Source organism: Corvus kubaryi, unplaced genomic scaffold (assembly GCF_017639235.1).
Source record: "Corvus kubaryi isolate FWS band 111438036 unplaced genomic scaffold, C.kubaryi_AGA036_p1.0 split1-37355, whole genome shotgun sequence".
NCBI classification, from domain to species: Eukaryota; Metazoa; Chordata; class Aves; order Passeriformes; family Corvidae; genus Corvus; species Corvus kubaryi.
In genome coordinates, this window is record NW_024582078.1 from 1,330,782 (window position 1) to 1,350,028 (window position 19,247).

Consider the following 19,247-nt stretch of genomic DNA (forward strand, 5'->3'; position numbering starts at 1 on the left):
GCTGTCCGCTGTCCCCTGTCCGCTGTCCCCTCTCCCCTGTCCCCTGTCCCCTCTCCCCTGTCCGCTGTCCCCTGTCCCCTGTCCGCTGTCCGCTGTCCCCTGTCCCCTCTCCCCTCTCCCCTGTCCCCTCTCCCCTGTCCCCTGTCCGCTGTCCCCTGTCCCCTGTCCGCTGTCCCCTGTCCCCTGTCCCCTCTCCCCTCTCCGCTGTCCCCGCCGGTCCCACCCCGCCGAGTGCGCGGGGACCGCGCGGCCGGAGGCGGGCACAGCGCTTGATTTGCATATCTCCGCCACCTCAGCCAATAGAAATACGAAACCCGAGACGGGCAGGCGGCACAGCCAATGAGACACGGGAGGGGCGGGACCGGGGCAGCGGGCGGGGCGGCCCGGCCGGGCGGGAGCGCGGAGCACTCGGAGCCGGGCGGCGGCGGCGACAGCGGCGACAGCCACAGCGACAGGTGGGTCCCGCGGGCTCGGGGTGCCCCGCGCGGGGCTGTGGGGTGCTGTGGGGTGCTGTGGCACCCTGTGTGGGGCTGGCGAAGTGCCGTGGGTCAGGGGGGTGCGTGAGCGTGGGGCAGCGTGGGGCTGGGGACGGGCGCGCGCGGGGCTGATGGACGGCGCCGGGGGATCTGTTGCGGTCATCGGGGTCCCGCGTGGGGCTGGGGCGTTCGGAAGGAGATGGTGCCCTCCGCGGATGCTGTGGGGTGAGGATAGGAGCGGGGTTCCTGCCCCGTGGAGCCCCCCGGGAGGAGCTCACGCGGCGGTGCCCGGGCGGTGCTGGGGGCACTGGGATGCTCCCGGACATCCCGGGATGCTGCTCGCCGGAGGGGATTTTTCTTTTCCCCACTTCACCTCCCCATCCGAGGCTCCCGGGAGCAGCCGAAGCGTTTCTTTTGACACCACCTACCAGAGAGACCCCGCAGGGTGTGTGCATCACTGTACAGAGCCTTTGGCAGCAGGTAGAAGTGGTTGCACAAGGTAAATGTGATTTTTTTTTTTTAAGCGTCTGCGATTTTTCCCTCCTCTCCGGGCATAAAAACTCTTTCAGAGCTTCTGTTTTTAAAATGCACGTTCGAGTGAGCTTGCTGTTCTCAGGAAACTGTATTTTACACAATGGGCTGTAGGAACTCATGGGAGACACGTCTGTCATCAGTGTGTCCCCAGGCTGCAGCTTCCAGCTGAGGCTCCAATGCTACACCGCTCTTCTGTCCTCACTGTGCCGGTGCGAAAAATAAAAATACCCTTAAAAATGAAATTTAAAAAAAAAAAGAAAAAGAAAAGAAAGAGAGAAAAAAAAAAAAAAAAAAGAAGCAGCAAGCCAGGATCTGATACTTTATGTTTTTAAAAATAGAGTTTAAATAGTGTCTCACCCTAATGAGCTATTAACTTGAAGTGGGTTTGAGGACATCTCTGGGGTATCAAAGCCAACCTGGGAACTGGCATTAAAAGTTAAAAAAGTTGAAAGCACAAATTGCTCCTTCCTTTAAAACATGAGAAAGCTGCCTCCCTCCTGCCTCCTTGCCTGTCCTGTTGAAGGTCTAGGGAGAAGAAAATCATTAAATATGTCTGGCAGAGCCTGTCTCTGGCTTTTAAGGGCTGCCTTTCCCAAGGGTGCTGTGGCTTTGATTTGGGTGGCAGTGCTGCAACTCAAAGACACTTGGGTTGTATTTCCAGCCTGGTACTCTGGAAATGGGACAAAATTGCTGGGGAGGGGACAGAAACATCCCTGACAGAGAGGGAACAACGTCCACAGGGGGTTAACCAGGAGTGTGGGGCTAAGCAGGAATCCAGATGGTGCTGGGAGTTTCGCAGCACAGGGGTGGGATGGTGGGGTCCTGGGTGGGTTGCTGGTCCTTGAAGGGGTGCTGGTCATCATCCCCAGCTTGGTGGGTGATGGCAGCACCCTGTGGGGTGCAGGAGGACGAGGAAAGGGTGTGATGGAGCTGGGTACCCCCCCAGGGGTGCTGGTGGAGGAAGGGGTGGCCGAGGACTTTTCTGAGAGCTTGGGTGATGGAGCAGGTGGGGTTTGTGCTGTGGAAAATATGTGGTGGCATGGAAAAAAGTCCCCAGCAGATTTCTGGGGAGTCAGTGAAGAGGTTTTCTCTTCTGCTGAAATGCACAGAGAGGGGTGACAGCACATGGCCTCGCTGGTGGCTCTGGGCCTGGAGGATGCAGGGGGTCCAGTGGGGAAGGTTGGCATGGTACAGGCTGCTCGTGGTGCCCATCCTGCTCAGAAGAGAGATGTCTGCAAGGATAATTGCTCATGCAATTATTTTTTCTTGTTCTTTTTTAAAAAAATAAATGCAAATAACCTCATTTGTGTTCACCCAGCACACTCTTCTGTCACGTTGAGGTCCTCTCCCAGCACTGTTAGATAAGCTTCCTGCTGGGATGAGCCAAAAAATAAGGATAATTCCTGAGTAAAAAGGAAACTGCATCCCTCAGGAACATCACTGCTGTGTAGTTATGTGTGTTTTAATTAATTACCTGCTTCCAGAAGGAGAAAGGTTGCTGGAAGGTTTGAGATGCTCAGCACCGAGACCTCCTCGGTCTGGCTGCAGCTCCCGGACTGGCTCAAGGGAAAAATATTTTGTAGACTGTTTGTAGAATAGTTTGTCCTCAGTTATTTCTGCTTTTATACTATTTTATATCAATTTTATTTTATAGTCACTCTTAGTTACATGAATTTATATAAAGTTTTTGCAGCCCCTTGAGGGAGCTGTGAAGCTCCTACTGATCTTGTGCACATCACAGGGAAATGGAAACTACCTAGCAAGGGTTCTTTTTTTATTTTAATGCTCTGTGCTTGTGGGTGTAAAGAAGTGGCCACGAGTGCTCTAACGTACCAGTTGTTCATATAACTTGTTTGTCATGGAGTTGACAGGCTTTTTCCATAACTAGTAACTGTGATTAGTAAGGATTTCTGATTTTGCAAGCGAGTGCGTTGGAAAATTAGGAAAATAATAGTAAAGAAACTGTCAGAAGTGAAGAGTTGGGATGGTGAGGGACTGCAGTTAAATCATCTTCTACTTGCAGCGTCCCATTTTGTAAACAGCAGCGTTGAGCGTTGCTCTTCCATTGAAAAATATTCTCATTTCAAGTACTTTTTGATTTACATTAAATTTAACCACTTAATGAAACGAGCTCTGCGAGGCACTGCCTGGCAAAGAGCATCATTCCTGGGATGTGACACCATCCCAGCAGGGAGCCCCGGTGGGATGCAGCCTCCCTCCCCACCCTCAGGTGATGCTCACCAGTGTGTGCCTGTGCACACGTGTGTGTCAGTGCCTGTTCTCACCCCTGTGGCTGGCAGGGGTGACCTGCTGCTGCTGCAGCATTGTCCCCAAAGCCGCAGTGTCCTCTGCTCTTCCTGCCCCCTCACAGCATCCCCAGCGATGGCAGCGGCCACCCCGGTCCCCTCCTGCAGTTTGTCCTCTTGTGACGCTTCCTCTCCCTCTCCAAGAAATCCTCATTTGGCACCGGAGCAGCCTGGTGTTTCACAATGTGCCGGGAATTGCTGTTTGCCCAAAATAATTCGGCGTTTATAGACCCCTGGTGCAGATGGTCTTGGGTGCTGAGTTATTTCTGGGTGCCAGAGCTGCTGGTGGCAGTGCTGGATGCTGAGCCAGGGATCCCCCCTTGGGATTTGGCTCTGGGATGCTCGAGGTGCTGCTGAGCCCTCGTGTGTGGGGATAAATCATTAAACACAGCATTCCCACTGCCAGGGGTCACCTGGCTGCAAGCTGCTTGGAGAAAACCCCAAATCTGTTTTGAGCAATGAGATGGAAGGAAAAAAAAAAATCCTTTAAGGAAGGAAAAAAAAAAAATTAAATAAATCCAAGTTTAATTGCGGCATTTATTCCGGAGGAATGCTAAATTAAAACAGAATTGGCAAACAAGGAGTTTCTTGTTTATTCCCGTTTTGTGTTTATTTTAGTCCCCCCCAAGCTGTCAGTTGAAGTTCAATTTGCTCAGCATTGGTGTAGCTGCTGCCAGGAGGCTGCTCCGAGTCGCCTGTGGAGGGCTTGGACTTCACTTGGTGCTGTATGGGGAGGGAAACTTCACATTTAACAGCCAGAGGTGGAATATTTAATTCCAGAAAGCCCGGCTGCTCTGTTCTCCTTGGTTGTTTTGACCAGGGGAGAAGACACAACTGAAAGGAGCCCGCTCATTTTTGGTGGCAGAAAACCCAGTGAGAGGGTGCTAAGGAGTGGGTAGTGGGATGTCAAGTACTTTCTCACATTTTACAGATGGTTTATATAACCTGCTTGGCTATATCATTGTATTTTTCTCCTGTCCAGTTACATAATCCCAATTTATGAAAGCTTTAGGACATTGCATTCCCCACTGTTACGTGTCTCTATATAACGGCCTCTGAGCTTGGTAGGATGCTTGGCCCCCCTGCCAGGCACCTCCCAGGAAGCTCAGGCTGGTGTGGAACAGCTGTTTATACACTTAATATTACTATATTTCTTTATTTATTTTGTTTTAGCCATCATCAAAAGCCGTGTCAGCCTCCCAGGAGCAGGATGGGTGCAGGCTGGTGCCTCTCCCTGCTGATGCAGAGCAAAGGCTTTGGGCATTCCTGGTTTTTCCAGTGTTTTGAGGATCTCTTCTTGTGGCAGAGGCTTCTTGTGATTTTTGTGGTGGAAGCAGCTGAAATCCCTGCTGGGGCCCAGGGGTGGCTTTGGGGGCAGGTGGGAAAGGAGCTGCTGAGCATCCAAGTGTAAAATCCTCAACCTCATCCTGCCCCTGGCACCTTCTCCCCTGGGGACAGCAGCTACCCGTAAAAGTCTGTGGATTTTGCTTTCCCCAGTATAAGTTTGTCCTTCAAAATAAGGGAGAGAGAAAAGAAAACGCTGCTTTTTGGTTTTCTATTCCCTTTTACATGAAAGTGGAGGGTGTTGTGTCTCTGGGTACCCATTCTGGAGAGGATGGACCACAGGCTGCTCACGAGAGAGTTCAGAGGAGCTTTATCCCTCTGATATTTTTTTTTATTTTGAAGCAGCCTGGGAAAACCACCAAGCGAGCATTTCCTCGCTAGAAAACCAGCAAAAGAGGCAGATAATTTTTAATGGGTTTATATTGTAAACTGGGGGGATAAAACCACTCCTCTCTGAAAGTCTTTTGTGTGTTGCTGGCACGGGTGTGTTCACCTCACTCCAGGGGATGCAGAGAGACTGAACCCATCTTGCTTTGGCCTGAGATATTTATTCTGGCAGGGGTTAGTGACCCATCCTGCTCACTTGTTCCTCTCGCTGCAGCTGAGGAGCAGCCTCTTATTCCACATATTTGAAAAAAAAATAAATTAGTTATGACTTGAATCTTAAATAAAACCATTTCAGAAGCTTAAAAATATTATTTAGGCAGAATGATTAAGCAAGTGTGATGGGAACATCCACCACTGTGTTTAAGTTGGCTGCACGCAGTCGTTTTCTTTTCTCACTTTGTTATTCTCTTAATTGTTTTTAAATCTTCCCTTGTTGCTGCTTTTCTGGTAATAGGCAGAAACCTCCTGGTTTTTGGGAGATGATCAGGGACTGCATCCCTCCCTGAGGTGGGGTGGCACCTCCATGGGGTGGGGTGGCACTGTTTTAGCACCAGGGTCTCCCTGGTGTTCACCCTGCAGCGGGGACTGGCCATGGATAACGGAGCCCAGGGATTGTGCTTCGGTCCCTGGTGAATCAGGGCTCACCCTGGGTGCCACGGGGGCTTGTCAGGGTGCTGGGCAATTAAAGCAGCTCTGTTTGCATTTTGGTTTTTTGTTTGAATAGAAGTTGCCATGCCTGGCCCGCCAGGGTGTTGGCCGCTTGCACAACGTGCACGCTAGGAAGTAAATTGATCCATGGCAGTTCTTAGTTGGTGAACAACAGTTTCAATTTTATGGCTTCCCTGTTTGTTTTGAAGGAGGGGGAGAAAGTCAAGTGGCCAAGGTTAAAAAAAAGAAAAAAAAAAATTAATTAACTGTGATGTATGAGTGTGAGAAATGGCACTCGATGTCTGGGTATATCCTGATGTGTTGGGATGCAGCTGAGGATTATATGGAGCTGCTTGTCCATCTTAAGAAGGTCATATTTTGTTAGAAATCCCAATTTTAACTCATTACCATCATCTTCCTGGGTCTCTGCTCAGCAGGCTGGAGCTGAGGTGTCTTAAAACCCCCTCATCAAGGAAAAATCACTGTTCTGGTCTTCCCTCTCCTGCTGCACAGGCACAGCTTGGTCAGCAGGAAGGGATTTTATTAGAAAAAAGGAGTTCTTGCGATGGAAGGGGGACAGTGGAGAGAGTCAGCTGCTGCACTAATTGGGTTATTCTTCGTTATCAGTCTGTGCTGGGGCTGGAGGATGCATGTGCAGCCCTGCGCTGCTGCCCAGCTCGAGGGGCTGGGATTTGGGGCAATGATCACCAGGATCCAGGGCCCCACATCCCCCTGCTGTGCTTTCAGATTTGTTGTTTTTAAGCCTGACCTTTGCGTTTTCAAGAAACTCCCTCCTGTGTTGCAATCCGATCTTTTAGGGCTGTTGTGGTGCCGTGGAAGTGAAAGTGCTTTGTGCTAAGTGGGTCTTAAAAAACAAACCCCAGAGCAGCCGACTCTTATTTTTTCACCCCATTAATTTTCATCCCAGTGAAACAACTGGACAGGATGTAGCCTTAATCTGGTTTTTTTTTACAGCTGATGGTAAGATGCTTTTTGTGGAAACAGCGAGTCAAAACAGGTTTTGGCCACAATCTTCATCACCTCTCTCTGACCATGGTGGAGCATGATCTGTGGCTCCAAACTGCTCTGGTCTCCCTTCTTCTTCAATCCTGAAATCCTGTTTTAGAATAAAGCACATATGGTTTTTTAATATTTTTATTTTTTTTGTCCCCTCCTCTTCTTACCAGGTATTTCCCCGCTGTGTCTCTGGGCCTGGACTCCCCCCGGACCTTCGAACCTTCTCCAACCATTGCATGGTGGCAAGGTGAGACCCCTCAAAACCCTGCCCAGCCTTGCTCTTCCCCGTCCCTTTCCCCTCCTGCGAGCCTCTGGGAGGGATCTGCAACATGAAGTTTCCATTTGGAGCCGGCAAATTCCCGGTATGCCGATTTCTAGGAAACGTGGCTGGGGATTGTGTGGTTGGTGAAACCCTAGCATGTGTGATACCTGTCTGTCCTCAGCCCGGGGTCAGACATCTGCATCCCATTCTCCCCTCTGAATTTTCACCTATTTCTCTGTGTTGGGAGACAGCAACACCTGTGTGGAGAGGGAATTGTAAAATTAAAAGGCTTGTTTTTATTTATTTCTGTGCTTCTCTGACCCATCCGTGTTTATATCCCAGGGAAATGGAACAGTGTGGATGTTCAGGGGAGAGAGGATGGCTTATCCTGGCTTCATTTGCAGACTTACAACATCAATCTTTGGGCAGTAGCAGCAATGGGAAAGCAGGATCTGCTTGGGGTATCAGAAACACCCAGGGGCTTTTGCACAGGGTAATGAATTAATGCCCTCCCTGTATCCAGAGTATGCAAACAAGAAGATTCGGGCTCTGACACCAGCAGCACGCTTGCTGTGCTCTCAGTGTCATCCCTGCCTGCTCGCTATTTAAACCTCAGGGAGCAGCAGATATTTTTTTTTGCCCTACAACTGCTTGATTCAAATTAATTGGGATTTTGGCCTCCGGCCAGCCTCCTCCTGTCGCTCCAAATGGGAGATAAGTGGGAGCAGTGCACTCTTTTCTCTAACCTAGTTGGAGCCGTTTTTGCTGGACGGAGAAGTTGTGAGCTCTTTCATAACGTGGACCACATCTCAATAGCTGGGTCTTGTGGGCTCCATCCCTCCCACTGCTGCTGACGCAGAACGTCTCCCCTCCCGCCCGCCTTGGCCAGCTTCCCTGGATGACTCCTCTAATTGCTTACGTAGAAAAATAATGAGAAGGATGCGTAGGGTGTATTTTTAGATGTCTCTTGGTGGGATTTAGCAACCGGCAAGCCGGAGCCAGCACCTCCCTGTCCGTCTCCTGCATCCCAGCCGTGGCTGCTTGGAGGACCTGGGGAGGTTCTGTCCCGGGAGGTGGCAATTCTTGGGCAAGCTTCCCTGATTTTTGGGCTTCTCTTGGTCCTTATAAGGGGGATGTGGATGCTGTGTCTCTGGTGCTGCACAGGATCTGTGCTGGGAAGCCCCGGTGACGATGCCATGCCCATGCCAGGATGGGCACCACCACCTCCTCACTCCTCTCCGAGAGGAAGGCCATGGTGGTGGCAGGGCAGTGTGGACTGTGGTGGCTTGGAGACCATCCCAGCACCCAGATCATTGAATCATGGAATGGTTTGCATTGGAATGAACCTTTAAAGGCCATCTAGTCCAGCCCTCCCCGCCACGAGCAGGGACAACTTCCACCAGACCAGGTTGCTCAGGGCTCTGTCCAAACTCATCCAGGGATGGGGCATCCATCACCTTTTTGGAGAACCAGTGCTTCACTACCCATATTATCAAAGATTTCTTCCAAAGTAACCCAGGCACGTTTTCCAATAACTACCTGTGAGATAATGGGTCTCACCACACGTTGCTTTGCTTTTTAAATGCTTTTTTTAAAGATGTTCCCATCTGAAACCTCAGCAGCACAGAGGAAAGGGAGCAGACACAGAATCCCATTAAATATCACCCTGAAGACTGTGATAATTGAGCCTTGCAACAAGTAGTTCCCTTATTTTTCTCTTTGCTTCTTCCATTTCAGGGCTCTTTGTGTCTCGGTGGCTTCCTGTGCTGGGGGGGCCAGGCTCCAGTCCTTCCCTTTCCACCCGGGTGCGAGGAACGCAATTCTTCTCGCAGGGCGACTTATCTGTGCTTGGAGCTGAAAACATCCTTTCTTTGCTCTTTTTGAATCCCCCAAATGAATGATTTCTCCTGCTGGTTAACATCAGCTTCCACGCTGAAGACTGTGGGAAAGTTTCGCAATTAGAGTGGCTTTAATAGATCTGGTTTATGTCTTAAAAAACCCATCGCTTTCTAATTCTCCGTCACATGTTTCCTTGATGATGTGTCGCCCAGCAGTGCAGCTACCAAAATAGCCCCATGGTCTGAAGGAAATCATCAGGAAATATGTTTTTGAAACCGTAGGCAATTCTTTTTTTCACCAGGAACCATTGGAAAAAGTCTGTGTTCAATGGAAAACGTGGCTTTTCTGGCACCTTGGCTGCTCATGTGGTGACATTTGGGAGCTCAGTGCTCCAGCCGTTTGCCCAAAAAACCCCCAGTTCCTTAGATTCTTGCTGTGAGTTTTCTCTTTATCCACCCAAATAGCTGGGATTCTTTTGGTGTTGGGTTTGCTTTAATTTTGGGGGGAAATGCTTGCTTGTGCATTGTCTTTCCACACAGGGTGACAAACCCTTTCCTCTTCCACCACCTCCCATGGTCCTGCCAGGCTGATGGGGTGTGTGCTTGGTCCCCCCAGGTCCAAGGAGACCATGACCACTGATGAGGCCACCAAGAGCGAAGGGGAGGTGCAGGCAGCGGCTCTGGCCGAGCGTGGGGAGGACATCACACCATCCAAAGACCGAGGGGTTCTGAAGGTAAGGGGGATCTGCCAACAGTGCCGTGCCTTCCTGCGCTTTGGGGTGCGTGGTCACCTCGCTGGGCTGCATCCCCAGCCCTCGGGGTCACAGTTCCAGGGCTGTAGGATTGAGTTCTTTCATTTCAAAGGCAAAGGGGATGAGCATCGCTTGGAGTGAAGGAGGATGGAGCAGTGGTTGAGGCTGGTGGGCCCAGGCTGCTCCGTGAATTTCACTGCTATTGTGTTCCTAATCAGATTATTAGCTGTAAATCCACAAAGCATTTCTGTGTGTGACTCACCAACATTAGAAAGAGCACATTACTGAGGTCATCCAGCCTGCTCCACAGCCCCTTTTTCATATTCAGGGCCGTTTCTGGATAGTTCTGCTCCCCAGCACTTGCACTTCTCCACTTGAATAGGACCTTTCCTCCAAGAATAGCATCCTCCCCTGCTCCATCCTCAGCTCAAGAACTGCTTGTTCCCGGCTGCAGCGTTCAGAAAAAAGTGTTGACAAGAAGCGAGTAGTGAGCTGACACACCCCTGTGAGTAAAATGTGCACGGACAGAGAGCGAGTGGAGCTGCATTCACTGCAGGTTTGGAACCATGGCCTTTATCCACCAAGTATGGCCTGGTCTCTGCTCCCAGCCCTGTCCAGCTCTGCTGCTGTGCCTCCAGTTTGAGATTTATTTTTAGGGCTGATGAAGGGCAAATTAAGGGGCAAATTGAATAGCTCTCCCCTGAGCCTTCCTGCTGGTTAGGGCAGCACTGGGGTGTGCATGCACATGTATAAATATATTTTTATGTAAATGCATGTGTGTGTGTCTCTCTCCCTCTCCACATGCATCCTTTGCTACCCCATGGCCCCAGCTCATGGGTGGTTTCTCTCTCTCAGATCATTAAGCGACCTGGGAATGAAGATGAGTCTCCCATGATTGGAGACAAGGTTTATGTGCACTACAAAGGGAAACTGGCCAACGGGAAAAAATTTGACTCCAGCCGCGATCGGAACGAGCCCTTCATCTTCAGCCTGGGCAAGGGTGAGCTGGTCCAGGGGGGTCCATCCACGGCATGGTGGAGGGTGGGATCATCCTGGAGAGGGGGGATCAACTGATCCTTTTTCAGGACAGCTGGACAGTGTCAGCCCTGCTTTAAGTGACTTGTGAATGTGGGGTTTTTTTGGGTGCCATCCTTACCGCACCCAGGCTGGTTTTTCTCCCGGGCTGCTGGAGGTTGCTCCCTCCTGCCTGACATCTTCCTTTCTCCTAGGTCAGGTAATCAAGGCATGGGACATTGGGGTGGCCACCATGAAGAAGGGAGAGATCTGCTACTTGCTCTGCAAACCCGAGTATGCCTACGGCTCTGCTGGCAGTGCCCCCAAAATCCCCTCCAATGCCACCCTCTTTTTTGAGGCAAGTAATGCTGGTGAGCTGGTGTGTGGATGAGCAAGCTCGCTCCCTTTCTGCCTTGCCAGCCAGCTCAGAAATAAAAGCTAATAAATAATAATAATAATAATAAAGCAGAGCTCAAACAACAACAAAAAAAAAAACCACAACAAAAAAACCCCAGCTTGGATTCCTGAAACGTGTCCCTCTGCTCCAGGAACCGCTGCCAGGGCTTTCTCAGAAATGTGTGTCTGAGCTGGAGGGCTGGGACTGAAATTCCGGCTGAGGAGAGTCCTGGTGCTGGGGCGGGGAGTGGGCAGATTCCTGGTTTCAACATGCACATGGGAAGGAGAAAACAGCTGGGAAATGCCTCCAGGTGCTAAAAAACCATTAGTGCTGAGGGGTGGTAGGAAAGTTAAGTTTTTGGCACAGAGTGCTCCCTGGGCAGGGCTCGTTGGGACACGGCAGGAGGAGGGAGTCTGTCCTAAATTAAGGCTCAGTCCTTCCAAGTCGAGTGCGGACTAAGCTGAGGGTCAGAGCTGGTCCCATCAGGGGATGAAGGGGAAGCTCCTGCCCACGCTGGGTGACTTTCACAGCATCTTCCAGCAGCAGCTGTGTTGTACCCTCACAGGTTCAATAAACTTATTTTTGCTGTTACTTTGTGTTATGCTTCAGGTACTGGATGTGTCCCAGTTTCTAATAAATTGCATGTTTTATGCTGTGGTTTGGATCTGGGTTTTATGGGCAACTTCTGCTCGTCAGCTGAACAGAGAATTAGCTGGCTTGGTTCTCCAGCCAGGGGATGAACTGCTGCTTTGTGGCTCTTCTGTTGTTTTTCTCTTCTCCTTTCCCCCTCCCTACACTCTGCCCACTTTTTCTTTATTATTTTTTAGGTCGAGCTGCTTGACTTCAAAGGCGAGGACTTGTTTGAGGATGGAGGAATAATCCGGAGGATCAAGAGGAAGGGAGAAGGTTACTCCAACCCTAATGAAGGTGCTACCGTGGAGAGTGAGTGCTGGTCCCTTGTGGGACAGCTGGAGGGATCAGCCTGTCCTGAGCTGATCCCTGGCAAGGAGCTGCTGGCCCTGCAGAGGCTGTAGGTGGCCGTGCATCCTGGTGGGATGCAGTTACACCCATCCGGAGGCCAGATGGGATGGAGAGCAGCTGGGGATGGTCCTCTGAGCTCTCCTTGGCCAGCCCCTGTGGTGGCTCTGCCAGAGCTGCTGCCCTGCAGGGCCGGGAGGAAAAGCAGCAGCCCAGGAAAGCCTTGGAGCTGCTCAGGCAGCAGCTGGGGGGAAGACGGAAGAAGCAAATCCCCGTGGGGTTTCAGGGCTCTGCCATCTCCCCTGACCCTTCTGCATCCCAGTGCAGTGTCCAGGGTGCTCTGGGATGTGCCAGTTGCCAAAACCCCTGGCTCTGCCTTGCCTCCAAAGCATCAGTTGCCAGGAATTCTTCCCTCAGCACTTGCTAAGTATTTCAGGCACTCAGCATTTTCTTTGGCCTCCTTGTTCCAATGCTGATGGCATTTTGGGGGGGTCTCACCACATCTCTTGCAGAACGGGGCTTTTTCCTTCCCTTATGGCCAGAAGGCTGCTGATGGTGGGGGGAAGGAAATTATTACAAGGGGTTTGCTGTGGCTGGGGTGGTCTCAGCTGGCATGGGAGCATGGAGGAGCTCATGTCCCATTGGGATCTCCCTCTTCTGGTCCCATTTTTGGAGCACACATTTCATGGGGCTGGACAGGGGAAGGCAAACTGGGGTTTTGGGTTTTTTCCTTCCCAGGAACCACTCAGACACACCCAGAGCTCGCTCCAAATGGGAGGCATTTACTTCCTTTTCTTAATTCCAGAACTCCTGTACACATAGATCCTTAAGTCCCTTTAGTGACAGAAATTGAATCTGAGCTGTGAGAGCTTATAAAGCTCGCAGCTTTAAGTGGCTGGTTTTTCTAACGAGGCTCTCTTTTAAAGAAAAATGAGATTTTTGACTCACATTCTACTCTCTGAGTGGTGGTCACTGTGCTGGGGGTGGCACAGCAGCTGTGGGGACACAGCAGTCCACCCTGGGGCAAGGCTGTGGTGGTTTACCTCAGCTGTGTATCTTGGGAGGTGCTGGAATTAGGCTGGAAGAAACCACGCTTCCAGGAGCAAGTACCTCCTTTATAGGCTTTAAGTTTTACAGACCCTAAATCCCACTTCTGGTCCCTAAAACCTGTGCTGCAGTTGAAATCTGGCATTCCAGCTTTTGTTACATCCTTTCCCCCCCACCCCTCCTCCTTCTCCGTTTTTAATCTGAGTACAAATTGCTGTCAGCACATCAAGTTCGTGTGCCAGCCGCACTCAGTACACTCTGTTCTCAGCTCTTCAAAAACAAAATCGCTGCAGGCACTGAGAGAACAATAAGTCAGAGCTGCAACCGGAGTGATGTTCCTTCAGTGACTTTTTTTTCTCTGTAATCCAAGAGCGGCTGAACCAGCTGACCCACTCCTGGAAACCCGAGCGGATATTTTCCCCCTTTTGCTCCGTGTATTTTCTGCGCTATTAAAACAGAGCGGAGCTATCCTTGGAAGGAAGGATCACAACATCCTCTTGTGCATCCTGTTTTAAAGTGGGATCTTCCCACCACAGGACCTGGGGGAGCTGTAGTGCTGCTTTTGGGGTCAGGGATTATGGATCTGTGCTCGCTAGGAACGTGCAGGGAGATGGCACAGTGCTGTGGGGTGGCCGGGCTACCTGTATTTTAGGCAGAATTTTCCACATTTCCTGTGCCTAAAAAACCAGCCAGCTTGGTTTTGGGTAGTGCGAAACCAGAGGTCGTCCCCAGAGGTGCTGGATTTGCTTTTTGTCCTCATTCCAAGCTGGGTGAGCTCACAGCAGCCTGAGCCCTGTGGTCACCAGTGATGGATGCAGGATGTATCCCAGGAAGCTGGCAAGAACCTGAGCATCCTCTGCTTGAGTCCCAGTGTGGTTTTGGTGGCCAGAGTGGGGTGACAAGGCAGAGCCTGGTGTCCTGTCCCCGCAGTGAGGAACCCATCTGTGGGTTCTCTTATAGCAGCATGTAATGCCCAAGGGCTGGACCTGCCCTTGGAACTGGGGACTGCCAGGTCTGGCTTGGTCCATGCCTCTCATCCTAAGGACTTCTGTAGCTCCCAGAGCAGGGGATGGACACAGATTTCCTTCAGCCCAGGCTGCAGCTCTCCCGTGCAGAGCCCAGACCCTCATGGCTGTTTCTGGTGCCCAGCTTGTCCTGCCCCTCACCTGCCAGCACAGCAGGATGCTCAGTGCCCTGCAGCAGCTCAGGTTGCATTCTGCTCCCCACAAGCAAAGATAAAGCTCACGTCTTTGCAGGCTGCAAAACCTTTAAGCACAGTTGTGAATTTTTTCTATTTAAAAGCTTTTTTGTTGTTTGTTTGTTTTGGCTTTTATTTTTTTTTAACAGTATGTAGGAGTTCCTTGTGAAATTGCTTTTACTTGATGCCTGCCTGCATGTGTGTTTGCCTTTTACCCTCCAAGTAGAATGCAAGGGCTGTAAAAGCATCCCCAAAGCCTGGAACATCTTCAGGTTTGAATAAATAAAGAATAATCTTGCTGTGGAAAGCCAGCCAGGAATGCCAGGTGGTGAATGTGCCAGGTACCCAGTGTCCGCTCTGGCTGCGCTTCTGCCAGCGTCTGGGGCTAGAACAGCACAGCTCCTGGTTGAAGATTAAAAATAAAAAAGTTTATCTTGTACTTTGAGTTCTCAGAGTTGGGAGAACATGGCCTTGTTTTCGAGGCAAGAGTCAAGGCAGTATAGCACAGTATAGAAGATTTGTAGTCACCGTGATAAACTCTGCATGGCGCCGTGCCAGGAGCAATATCCAGTTCCAGTAAGACTTGACTCGTGCACTTGAGTACGAGGGGAACATATTAGTCACGATGTTTATCTGTTGTTTGGTCCTGGTTAGACGAGATATGCCTGCCTTGCTTTTCAGCAGCGTTCCCAAGCCCTCCCCATCCCTCTTCTCCAGGCTGCCCCCAGCCCTGTGTCTTCCCCCTTCCAGGCTCTGCTGAGTTTTGGGAGAGATGCTTTATAAAATGCTTTCTAAGACACTTTGGAGCCCACCTTTCTCCGAGGTTTGGGTGGTTCTGGGTGCCATCCTGCCCCTCTTGCCCCTCTGCAGTTCACCTGGAGGGATTCTGTGGCGGCCGCAGGTTCGACTGCAAGGATGTGAAATTCGTCGTGGGCGAAGGGGAGGACCACGACATCCCCATCGGCATTGACAAGGCCCTGGAGAAGATGCAGAGGGGAGAGCACTGCATCCTCTACCTCAGCCCACGGTAAGGAGCATCTCCACAGGGATGCTGGGTGGGTCTCAGCCTCCAGCACTTGTGGAAGATGGTGATCCTGAAAATAGGACTCTCCAGGAGAGCCTCAGAGAACAGCAGCAGGAACAGCAGGAGTGTAAACAGGAATATTGAGGTGCTTTGAAAAAATCAGGTGAAAGGGCTTTATCCAAGTCCGGTGTCTGAGATGAAAATGTCTCCCTGGAAATCACCAGGGCTGGAGAGAAACCTGTGTAAAAAGATGGTTTTGATACAGCCAGAAGGGATAATTCCCAATAATAATGCACTGTACACCCACAGGGACCTTTGCTCATGGAGAATAACATCACCCTGGCCCCAAAATGTTAGAAAGCTGTGGGCATGGACCTTGGGTGGCAAGCTGGGTCAGCATTTATGGCCAAGCACTGCCAAAAGGAAGGTTTTCCCTCCTCTGAGTGCCTCTTCCTGCCCTGCAGGTACGGCTTTGGCGAGGCTGGGAAGCCGAAATACGGCATCCAGGGGAACGCGGAGCTGGTGTACGAGGTGACCCTGAAGAGCTTTGAGAAGGTGAGGGCAGAGGTGCTCCAGTCCCTCCCTGGCTTACAGGAATGTCAGGGCCTGGGTAGCCTCCAGCCTTTGTCCCTGGCGTGTCTGCAGCCCAACCCCTGCTGAAGTGGACACGTCACCAAGGAGCTTCGTGTTCTTAATTTGTTCTTCTCTGTTGGTTTGTTTTATTCTTGTGGCTGAGGTCCAAGGCTGGGTCTCTTATTTGTTCCTAACCTTGTCCTTTTGTACTTTCTTCTTATTTTAATTTTTTTCTTTTTCCTTTTTTTTTCTCTTCTTTTTCTCTTTTCCCCCTCATTTTTCCTCATTTTTTCTCCCTTTTTCTCTTATTTTCTCCTCTTTTTTACTTTTTTCTCCTTTTTTCTCCTTTTCCTCTTTTTTTTCTCTCCTTTTCTCTCCTTTTTTTCTCCTTTTCCTTTTATTTTCTTCCCCTTTTTTGTAATTTTTTCCTCTTTTTTTTTTTCCCCTGGGCTGCAAAGATAAAAGCTGGTGTGTCCAGCTAGCCCTGCAGAGCTTGGCTGTGCCCATGAGAACACTGGGGATGGGATGCAGGAGAAGTCCATGGGATTTGCACTGGATGGATCCCCTGCCCGTCCCATCACCCTGGCCAAAGCAGGGGCAGGACCTGGCTCCACACTCTGTGGTACAGCCCTGATGAGCCCTGAGTGTGACCACACTGTCCCAGAGAGTGGCGTGGTCCTGCTGGGGCAGGGGAGGCTGCTCTGCTGTGCTGGGAGTGCTCCAAGTGTTCCTTTACAGGCCAAGGAGTCGTGGGAGATGGACACCAAGGAGAAGCTGGAGCAGGCAGCCGTGGTCAAGGAGAAAGGCACGATGTACTTCAAGGTTTGTGATCTTGGGGCTGGCAGAGGCAGAGGAGGGGAGCTGGGACTGAATTTGGCAGCCATCAATGTCAGAGAAGCCGTGTGCCCCCAGATAGTGCTGGGGAAGGCAAGTCCTGCCCTCCCTCTGCCTTTCTCTCACTCCTTGATGCTCTCTGAGATGTCTCCTCCTTTCCCAGCATTGTCTTGGCTCTGTGTGCTCCCTGCAGAGCAGGACAGCACATCCAACCCTTGCCAGGCCAGGGCTAATTCTGAGGGGCTTTGCATTCCCCTTCCCAGCTGGGGCATCTCAGCTCCTCACTGTTCTGACTCAGCTTTTCCCAAGCCTGCTGGTTCCGTAGGAGTTGGGATCCTCCTTTCCTTTATTTATTGAACACCTCAATTACACTTGTCGCCTGTTCACGGGATATTCCAGGGGCAGACTGAGCCTTTTCTTTGCTGCTTTCAGGAAGGGAAGTACCTGCAGGCAGTGATTCAGTATGGGAAGATTGTGTCCTGGCTGGAAATGGAGTATGGCTTGTCTGAAAAGGAGTCCAAAGCCTCTGACTCCTTCCTCCTGGCTGCCTTTCTCAACCTGGCCATGTGCTACCTGAAGCTGCGAGAGTACGCCAAGGCTGTCGAGTGCTGTGACAAGGTAGAGCTGCACGAGCCTGGGGGATGGAGCCTCCTCTTCTCCTGCAAGTTTTCATTGGGAGTTTGGCGGGGTTTTTTTAAGTTTCTTGTCATATAAAAAGGAATTTCCAAACAGCAGTGGGATGGTGGCATCCCTTCTGCACCTGGAGGTCCCTGTGGCTGCTGTGTGCTCGGAGACTGCAGGACCACAAGGGCCTTTTGGGGTTCAAAATCCACCTGGGCGTGCATTTACAGCAGCTTTTCTTCCAAAGCCAGATCCATGTGAATGGATCTGTGTAGACTGACGACCCTGGGATGTTGTTTGGGTCTGCCCAGGCTGGGGCTGGGCACTGGGTTCTGCTCTGGGTGTGAGACAGGCAAGCTCTGTGGAGCTGCAGCAGATCTCCAAGTCCACCAAGGGGTGGGATGGGGCTTTGCCAGTCCCTAAAAGATCTTTGACCTTGTCTTTGTCAGGAAACTCTGAAATCTTTTATAAAAGGCTTAGATTTAAGCATCTTGTATATGGGAAATATGTGGGATATTTGTGTTAATCTAAAAGGTAAATCATGCCTGAGGCTTTTACTAAAGGAAAATAATGTCATTGCTAAAAGAGGGAGACAAAAGGGCCTGGGTTTAGCATTTACCTGATCTTGCCTGTGGGTATGTCTCCCACTGACTGCCACACTCAGAGGTATTTTAAGCAAGGAGAGGTAATAAAACTGTATAAATGATCTGCCAACTGCTGATGGAGATGGGACAATTTTTGTTGAGCAAGGTGCAAGTTCTCTGGAGATTTGAAGCCACCTTGTCCTAATTTTGACAGATTTATTGAGGCTTCAGCTGTAGGGCATCTCTTGGGAGGGCTCTGAGATGTTAACAGGGACCTGTGTGTGTTTCCAGGCTCTGGGGTTGGACCAGGACAATGAGAAAGGCTTGTACAGGAGGGGTGAAGCCAGGTTATTGATGAACGAGTTTGAGCTGGCAAAATGTGACTTTCAAAAAGTGCTGGAAGTGAATCCACAGAACAAAGCTGCGAAATCCCAGATCTCAGTGTGCCAGAAGAAAACAAAGGAACACAACGAGCGGGACCGGAGGATCTACGCCAACATGTTCACAAAGTTTGCAGAGAGGGATGCAAAGGTGAGTGCTGCTCCTTTTTGGCCATCTAGGGTCGCTTTAGGGTTGTGCTGAGGGATGCTCGACAGGTTTGTGATGAGATGGGTTAAACCAAATTAAATTATAGATCAGGTTGAGGATGGAAGGATAGAGCCTCCTGCAGTGAGAAGAAGTGTTTTACTTCTTGGTCTCTCTTATGCAGAGGCTGCCACCAGGTGCTCAATCATCAATAAAAGCATTTGCAGTGTGAGCTCACAGGGGCTGATAACAGGGCTGGCATTGGTGTTTAATTTTGCTGCTCCCAGCTGGTGACTGTTGATGAACTGCTGGTCACCAGTAAAATGAAGTATCATTCCATCTCTGGCAGGGGTATTTTGAGACATGATAGGATGGATTTCCTGAAGCTGGTAAGGCAATACCTGCTCCTCTGCTCGGGCAGAGAGATCGCTGTTTCAGAACAGGCTCTCATCCAAAATTCCACTGAACAAAACCCGGTGTACTGTAATGAGAGAGGACACAGCTTTGCAAGCCATCTGCATGGGTCATTTTTAGTATAATCTCTTCTGAACCGGTGTCTGGAGGTTGAGGCTGTGGATTAAGTGACTGGTGCAGCCCCTGGGGAGCAATGTGCTGGGGCACCTCACTTGGGCAGGGAGCGGGGCTGAGCCGGCCAGCCGCTGGCACTGTGGTTGGCTCGTGTGGCCAGCTGTGACAGGGACAGTCACTGCTGGAGCAGCCATAAGGCTTCCCTGTGCCTGAGTGCTCCTCTCCTGCACCCTCTGGATGGGCTGCACCCATGGCTCAGTCCTGTGTCTCCACTCTGACACTGCTGCCTTGCCTCCTCGTCCCTCTCTTCTTTATCCATCCATCCATCCATCCATCCATCCATCCATCCATCCATCCATC

The 19,247-nt window shown here is 50.8% G+C and overlaps 1 protein-coding gene across 1 annotated transcript in view; it reads left to right on the plus strand.

Moving 5' to 3' along the window:
• The first annotated feature begins 364 nt into the window (after positions 1-364).
• Positions 365-19,247, plus strand: part of FKBP5 (FKBP prolyl isomerase 5) — a 20,205-nt gene continuing 1,322 nt past the window's right edge. The window contains exons 1-11 of the mRNA XM_042013453.1: positions 365-455; positions 6,883-6,959; positions 9,429-9,546; positions 10,420-10,564; positions 10,794-10,936; positions 11,803-11,917; positions 15,069-15,225; positions 15,687-15,777; positions 16,534-16,617; positions 17,062-17,247; positions 18,126-18,365. Of these exons, the coding sequence (XP_041869387.1) occupies positions 6,949-6,959; positions 9,429-9,546; positions 10,420-10,564; positions 10,794-10,936; positions 11,803-11,917; positions 15,069-15,225; positions 15,687-15,777; positions 16,534-16,617; positions 17,062-17,247; positions 18,126-18,365 (1,290 nt within the window). The 5' untranslated portion in view covers positions 365-455; positions 6,883-6,948. The remainder of the gene's footprint in view (positions 456-6,882; positions 6,960-9,428; positions 9,547-10,419; positions 10,565-10,793; positions 10,937-11,802; positions 11,918-15,068; positions 15,226-15,686; positions 15,778-16,533; positions 16,618-17,061; positions 17,248-18,125; positions 18,366-19,247) is intronic.